This window comes from Euleptes europaea, chromosome 1 (genome assembly GCF_029931775.1).
Source record: "Euleptes europaea isolate rEulEur1 chromosome 1, rEulEur1.hap1, whole genome shotgun sequence".
Taxonomy (NCBI): Eukaryota; Metazoa; Chordata; class Lepidosauria; order Squamata; family Sphaerodactylidae; genus Euleptes; species Euleptes europaea.
Genome location: NC_079312.1, coordinates 8,621,128 through 8,629,479, shown reverse-complemented (window position 1 = coordinate 8,629,479; position 8,352 = coordinate 8,621,128). Strand labels below are relative to the sequence as shown.

Here is an 8,352-nt window from a genome sequence, read left to right as displayed (position 1 = left end):
TTGTTTTAGTTCCATTGTAATCACTAACTGACCTTTGGCTATCCATTGTAATATTCCTTAATAAAACCTTGGATGCTCAGAGAGAGGAGAGAGCATTCTCCAAGGAGAAAAGATACAGAATTGTCTGTCTTTCCTTCAAGCCATGATCTCAAGCATTTCATTCACAATGGTAGGTGAAAGCCATTTGTAGTTTGTACAAGTCAACCATGATTTCAGCTGTGGAACATCAGCAGGTAGCTGTTTCAGGTTTGACTCTTCCTCTTCATGGCTGCATATTGCAATGCCCTGACAGGCAAGGTACTTTACTGATGCTAAAATTATCAGCAGTGCCTTTGTAGCATCTCACATTTGCTTCTGCTGGCCTTCTGAAAACTTGCTCTGTACATTTACTCCTGCTTTAACAGAGGCTATATGGACAGCTGCACTGTGCAAATTAGAATTCTGATGGGTCTGAAATCTAAACAGTGACTTCTTCCAGTTTGTGAAGCCATTTTGAACAAAAGTTTCATGCCCATCTTGATGTGTTTGGAAGAGGAAAATTCATGTCATTTGCTGCTAAGCGACAGTTGTCACAATATGCTTTTTCCATTGCCACATCATGAGACAGCCATTCATAGGTTGCTTTTGAAGTGTGTGTGTGTGTGTGTGTGTGTTAAGTGCTTGGTACTATTAGCCTGGCTTTTGCGTCACATTAGAAACTCTCTTCTCTGAAGAGGGAAGTGTCACAATCCAGAATCGGTTGTAGGTCATTAATAGTAATACGTTGGATTGGTTTGAGTTGTGAGCTGTGTGACCACCATTAAGTTTCAGGGATCCCAAGGCTACATTGTCAGTGGCAAGATTTATTTCAGTCCTTATATCCCTCAAACATTAGATTTACGCTGCTCAAGAGCAATGGATCAAGGAGCTTCTAAGGGAGAAAGGAAAAGTATGTGACCACCAGAGGTGTTCTATTGTCATTTTCTTTGGGTTTGTCTTGTAGAAAGCTGTGCCTGGGTATCATTCTGGCCTTTCAAATAATCTTTTTTACCATATCAGCAGGACACTGTAGTTGCAAAAATGCTCGCTGTATCTCCTTCAACAGAGTATCTCTGTCTGAGGGGTTGGAGCAGATGCGACTATAGCGTAAGGCTTGGCTATAGACAATGGACTGTTTGATATGGTTGGGGTGGTACCTGGGGGCATGTAGATGTTTGCTGATCTGTTGGTTTCCAATATAATGTGGTGCTTTTGCATCCCTTGTGTATCCATACTGTGGTGTCCAGGAAGCTTATCTCTTGTTCAGATAAATTCATAGTTTGTGGGGTGGAAGTTATTGAAAGCCTGGTGAAATCTTTTGATGGCTTTTTTGCCATGAGTCCAGGCAAAGGAAATGTCATCAGTTAATCTCAAGTAAAGGAGAGGGGCCAATGGGTAGGAGTTCAGAAAACGCTGTTCTAGATTGGCGGCATTGGCTGGTGGAGACTGGCTGTTACCCTTTCTGCCACTCAGTGAACTGCCATCAGGAACCACTCTGTGATTGGTGGGTGTCACCAGGGTACTAACTGTAAGTCAGTTCATTCATATGCTTTCCCCACAATGTGTGGAAATAACACTAACTCTGAATGAAACTTTCCCCACACTCCTGACATTTATATGGTTTCACCCCTGTGTGAATCCTATGGTAGAAAGTTGATTACAGAGACGGAAGCTTTTACTACACTCCAGACATTTAGATGGTTCCTCCTGTATGAATTCTTTGATGAGTACTAAGTTTTCCACTCGCACGGAAGCTTTTCCCACACTCCAAGCATTTATATGGTTTCTCCCCTGTGTGAATTCTTTGATGGGAAGTAAGACTGCCACTATGACTGAAGCTTTTCCCACACTCCAAGCATGTATATGGTTTCTCCCCTGTGTGAATTCTTTGATGGTAAGTAAGACCATTATTCGAACTGAAGCTTTTCCCACAATCCAGGCATTTATATGGTTTCTCCTCCATGTGAATTCTTTGATGGGAAGTAAGACTGTCACTCCGCCTGAAGTTTTTCCCGCATTCCAGGCATTCATATGGTTTCTCCCCTGTGTGAATTCTTTTATGGGAAGAAAGACTGTGATTCCAACTGAAACTTTTCCCACACTCCAAGCATTTATATGGTTTCTCCCCAATGTGAATTCTTTGATGGGAAGAAAGACTGTCACTTCGTCTGAAGTTTTTCCCACACTCCAGACATTTATATGGTTTCTCCCCTGTATGGATCATTTGATGGGAAGAAAGTCTTGCATTATTACAGAAGCTTTTACCACACTCTAGGCATTTACATGAGTCTTCCCCTGTGTGAATTCTTTGATGGGTAGCAAGTTTTCCACTCTGACAGAAGCTTTCCCCACACTCCAGGCATTTATATGGTTTCTCCTCTATATGAATCCTTTGATGGGAAATAAGACTGCCATTATTTCTGAAGTTTTTCCCACACTCGAGGCATTTATATGGTTTTTCCCCTGTGTGAATTCTTTGATGGGAAGTAAGACTGTAATTCCGACTGAAGCTTTTCCCACACTCCAGGCATTGATATGGTTTCTCCCCTGTGTGAATCCTTTGATGGGAAGTAAGACTGCCATTATGACTGAAGCTCTTCTCACACTCCAGGCACTGATATGGTTTCTCCCCTGTGTGAATTCTTTGATGAGAAGTAAGACTGTCGTTCCCGCTGAAGCTTTCCCCACACTCCAGGCATTGATATGGTTTCTCCCTTGTGTGAATTTTTTGATGGAAAGTAAGACTGCCACTCCGATGGAAGGTTTTCCCACACTCCATGCATTTATATGATTTCTCCTCTGTATGAATTATTTGATGGGAAATTAGGTTTCCACTCCTCCTGAAGCTCTTCCCACACTCCATGCATGTGTATGGTTTCTCCCCAGTATGACTTCTTTGATGCATGGTAAGTTTTCCACTATGACGGAAGCTTTTCCCACACTCCAAGCATTGATATGGCTTCTCCCCTGTGTGAATTCTTTGATGGGAAGTAAGACTGTTATTCCGACTGAAGCTTTTCCCACACTCCAGGCACTGATATGGCTTCTCCCCTGTGTGAATCCTTTCATGGGAAGTAAGATTGCCATTATGACTGAAGCTTCTCCCACAATCCAGGCATTGATATGGTTTCTCACCTGTGTGAATTCTTTGATGGGAAGTAAGACTGTCATTACAGCTGAAGCTTTCCCCACACTCCAGGCATGTGTATGGTTTCTCCCCAGTATGAATTCTTTGATGGATGGTAAGTTTTCCACTCCAACGGAAGCTTTTTCCACAATCCACGCATTTATATTTATTCTCGCCTGAGTGAGTTTGTTGGTGGGAATTAAGGTTTTTCCTCTGCATGAAGCTTTTTCCACGCTCTAGACATTGGTATAATTTTATTCTTGTGTGAATCCTGTGATGGGAAGTTAGGCTGCCTCTCTGATTGAACCATTTCCCACACTCCAGGCATTTATATCCTTTTTTTCTGTTACAGGTGTTTTGTTGAATGTCAGTAACTGATTTTCTAGTAAAATTTTCCCTCCTTGCAGTGTGCTCATTCCTCTTGCCTCCTTGGTATATTTTTTGCTGTAGAGAGTGATCGCCCTGTAAAAGACTGGAATTATTCCTCCCTCTATCTGAATGTTTTCCCTCCCTCAGTGCATCATAATGTTCAACCTTCTCTTTCATGTCTGAATATGTATCCGCTTTCTCCCTCATGGGATGATCTTTTCCTTCGTTCACTGACTCCCACACGTCTCCTGCTGGAAGAAACAGGAACCTGGTGTCATAATATGACAGTTTCCACAAATACCTAATTTCAAATACAATAGCAACTTAGAGACCAACAAGAGTTTCTGGCTATAAGCTTTCAAGAGTGAAGGCTCCCTTTGTTAGATACGACTTAGAATGGAGATGTTGGATTCCTTATATCCTAGTCAGAGAGTGGGAATGGTGATGCAAAGAAGCTTGGGATGCAGAGATACAATGCACATTGTAAGTAGCTAGATTAGAACTGAATAGAAATGCTTAGAAAATTAGCATTTAGCAGAAAATTAGCATTTGTAGTGCGATAAGCATGCTAAAGTCATCAATCTTACATTGTAATCTCCCCATGAAGCTTCTTTGGATAAGGACTGCAACTCTCAGGTCAGCAAATGAATGATCTGGAAGATTAAAATAATCTGCCACTGGCTTCGGAGGGTTGTTGTTTTTAATGTCAGATTTATTTCCATTTATTATTTTGCATAGGGACTGACCTGTTTGATGTACAGAGCAGAAGGGTATTGCTGACGTTTGGTGACATATATATAACACTGGAAGATGAACAAGTGAATAAACTTGAGATGGTATGGCTGGTGTTGTTAGGTCCAGTGATGGTTTTTATTTATTTATTTTAATAGATTTATACTCTGCTCTCAATTTCCCAGCCAAGCCTGGGCTCAGAGCGTCTAATGAACATTAACGACATTACTTTATAAAAGTCAGTACAAAAGATTCAGTTAAAATCAATAAAATTTAGCAATAAAACCAAGGAAAGCTTTGACCACACGGCGCATATTAGTGACACACTAGGGCCATAGTAAGCTGTTGTCAGAATGAATTTGGGGACAGAGTTGGCATCTTGGTTTGTTGCAGGCCCTGGTCCAGAGTCTGTGTCCATGTTGGGAAGGGCGCTGTTGCAGGTGAGAAGTCATTTAAGGTTAAGCAAGAAAAGGTTTGCCTCCCAATGCGTGGGAGTGAGGCACATCATTGTCCAGCATAGGGTGTAAGTCATTAATGGTGTTGTTATGGGCTTTGACATATTAGGACATATGAACTGTTGTATTAGTGTTGTACATGTGCAGAATCATTCAATGTAAAACTTAACTACACATAAAGAACCCAGCAGAGGCTTGACTTTCCTTTTAAAAGGAAAACAAGCCTAGACATTCTTTATAAAGGGCTTCAGAATTATTCTGCCCTTTCCATGACACCACAAGCAAAGTGCTTTCTGCACTTTCTGCCACAAGCAAAGTGCTTTCTGCACTCACTTTCAATGACTTCACTTGCAGAGTGCTTGTTGCACTAACCTCCTTTGTACAATGGTATATTTTTAGCCAACTAATGATGTAATGGTGTAATGTAACATTATATTGTATTTTAAGGTTTAAATATGAAGGCATAATAGTAGTAATTAATGAATAGGTTTATTCTTAACGTATTTTTCAAGAGATGAGAATACTGGTAAAATTAAATATATAGAGATACAACAAGACTCAAAACTGACTGTTTAAGAAATAGCATGCTTAGCCAAATAGCCTGCTAGAAGAAGTGGAAGTCCTTATATGGTAGTGGGTAGTAGAAAGCACTCTGCTCTAAGTCAAAGTGACTTTGCCAAGACAATCCCTTTCCGTACCCATTCAAGGTGATTTAAACAGTATAAATATGGGCAGGAAAAGGGCTAGAACTTCAGACCTCTCTACGTCTTTCGACTGAGTCCCAGAAGATGGTCTTGGTATGTATGGATTTAATTATATTATTCTAGATATTGTGAATCAGATACTTTGAACTAAATCAGACTGTTATATTTTAAGTATTGGATTTTAAAACTGAATAGTATGTAGAACTTGCTTGCATTTTTGTATACATTATTACTGCTTTTAAGACTGTAATACTTGCATATACACATACACATTTTATTTCATTGGAGTTATTCAATAAAAATAATTACTTTATGTGAGTAAATAAGTTGAGTCCTGCTTAGCAGGTGACTAACTGAATAAGATAACATACCACTTCTCAGGAAGGGGTCAATTCTAAGAGCATAGTCAACTGAAGCACACTGACCCGCTTCAGTGTGTTGAGGCTATTTGAGCTGAGAGCTGAATGTGACCACCAGTGGTGTTCTGTTGTTGTTTCGTTTGGGCCTATCTTGTTGCAGGTTAGCCCTTGATATCATTCTGGCTTTGCTGATCTGTTTCCTTACATCAGGTGGGTACTAGAATCCCAAAAATGTCTGTTGTAGATCCAGCAGGTGAGAATCTCTGTCTGAGGGACTGGAAGAGACCCATATCTGACAATGGGAGCATTGACTCTCAAAAGCGTACACCTCAAAAATCTCATTCATCTCTAAGATGCTGCTGGACTGAAGTCTAACTGTTCCGCTGCAGACAAACATGGCTACCCTCTAAAACTATCCACAAACACAGAGTTTTCTACTTTGCTTTGTAACAGCTGTGTTTGTACTCTGTTTAATGCTCTGGAGTTCAGCTCAAACAGTCTGTAGCCAGTTCTCCCACTCACTTTCTCAATTTCTTTTCTTACCCGGGTGAATTTACAGGAGATGATTTTTAGAGAGGTTGTGGGGAGAAGAAGGGCCCTCTTTAAGAGAGAGACAGCCATTCATGCTTTAACACACATGGCTTTGACACAGAGGATCTGAAGAGAGGTGCAGATGGAGGAGGTAGTCTAATGAGAACAAGAAATCTCGAACTATGAAGTTCTTTCTCTTTAACATCACAGAAAGAAGGGAAAGAAGAGTGGTTAGGTGGGGGAGGGGTGGCAGAGAGCAGGGGTTGGGAGGGCAAGAGAGCTGACTGGTACCCCTTCACCACTGGCGCCTTAGGCAGTTGCTTAGGGCCACCTAATGGATGAGATGCCCCTGCATCATTTGATACACTTGAGTAGGAATGTTCTGCACCTTTAACACCACCGCTCCAGTGGCTGTGGAGGGCTGCTGTTTGGACACAGATGAGTCTCCTGCCCTGGGTGGTTGTAGGCATGGGGGACATTCATCCGTCTGTGTCTGATTAGCTTGCAGCTGTTCCTCTCTTCTACTGCCTACTGCTTCAAGGTCTTCTTTGTCTGAGGAAGCCTCATCAGGCTACCCCATGACAGACTAGATGGTATTAACTAATCTGTAGCCTGTGATAATTACATGAAGATCAGCCTTTCACTGGGACAGTGAATGGCTGAGAAACAATGGAGAATTTGCATTCTGACCTAATTGCTTAAGAAATGGTGAAATCTTAGGCATTTCCTGCCCTGAGAGTTATAGGAAGGAGACACACAGGCTTTAACAAGGGGGCAGCCATTCTTTTTTGGGGGATGGGGACTACTGGGGTAGCAATGTTTTGACACCACAGTCAGAAGCAACCATCAAGGGGGGCAGAGACACAGGCACTTGACCAGATGAAGTATGACAGGACACATGAAACAAGTAACTGGGATGATTTTAATCTGACTAACAAACCTGGATCCAATAAATCAAATTAGCCTCTCTCTTTAAACCACAGAAATAAGGTTAAGTGTTAGGAGATGAGATGTGTTTTTACAAATTTGATTCTCCTATGCCCAGATTGTTTGGTCCATGGTGTTCAACTGTTTCTTTTTTTGTGTATTCATTATATGCTATACTGTATATGATAAAGAGTTCAACTGCTGAAATTGGGGTCATTAGGTCTCTGTACTCATTCAAAAAGCCCATCTTCTAAAGGGACAATTGTACATTCAAAAAGTGATCCCAACCTCAGAACGGAGAGTGTTACGTCCAACTGGGCTTTGGGCTAGTCTGTTTGCCCCTCCAATATGGCCCGCAATTTCTCTGTCCTCATTCCTGCCAAACACCGTTGCCAGAGTCCCTGCCTCTCAGACAGGACAATACTTGGCTTGATTGGGCATAAGTGATCTGAATTGGGAGAGAAGTTACCTATTTTTGCAGATTCAAGATCTACAGGCATCATTTCAGCCTTCACAACTCATCCAAGCTCTTTGGAGGAGAAACTAACTGCAAGGATAAATAAGGCCACAGATATCCACCCACCCTTGGAAGAAGCACAGGCAACACCCAGTCCCAGGACAGATATCTAAGCAGCTACCTGCCAGTCCTTCCTCTTCATCAGAACTCAGGAGAAACAGCTCTTCCTCCTCTTCCAGCTGGGAAATAAGGCCAGGTTTGGCCATCTTGGATCCTTTTATCAGAAAAAAGCACACAATTAGGTCTGCTCTGTGCACATAGAATCAGCACTGCCAAACCAGATTAACTTTGTCCCTCCAAAAATACCTAACAGCTAACTAAGAGAGGTCGAGTAGAGTACAGTGTGGGGCCAAGAATCATCCATCCAGCACTGGAAGCTCTCTCCCGACTCCGTACTCAGGTCTGATTGAAATGCCAGCTGAGAACTAAGGTTTTAGAACCTAAACTTACTAAACTAGACTAAAAACAGTTCACAAAATTAATAATATATATAATATTCTGTTCTGTATGAGGAGAGTTGGAAGTCGGTTTTTTACTGTTTTATATTTCACTTTTTCTTTTCTTCTTTTCTTCACTTTCTTGTATACTTTTTTTGTATATTTTGGCATATTTT

At 41.4% G+C, this 8,352-nt stretch overlaps 1 protein-coding gene across 1 annotated transcript; it reads right to left on the bottom strand.

Annotated features, from left to right (window-relative positions):
• Positions 1-1,795: 1,795 nt before the first annotated feature.
• LOC130483077 (zinc finger protein 420-like) lies at positions 1,796-7,945 on the bottom strand (the record flags this gene model as incomplete). The annotated part of the gene is made up of 3 exons (XM_056856011.1): positions 7,861-7,945; positions 2,584-3,381; positions 1,796-2,256 (listed from the first exon to the last, which is right to left on the bottom strand). Coding segments are annotated over exons 1-3 (1,344 nt in total), but the record flags the coding sequence as incomplete, so codon positions are not given.
• Positions 7,946-8,352: the final 407 nt, after the last annotated feature.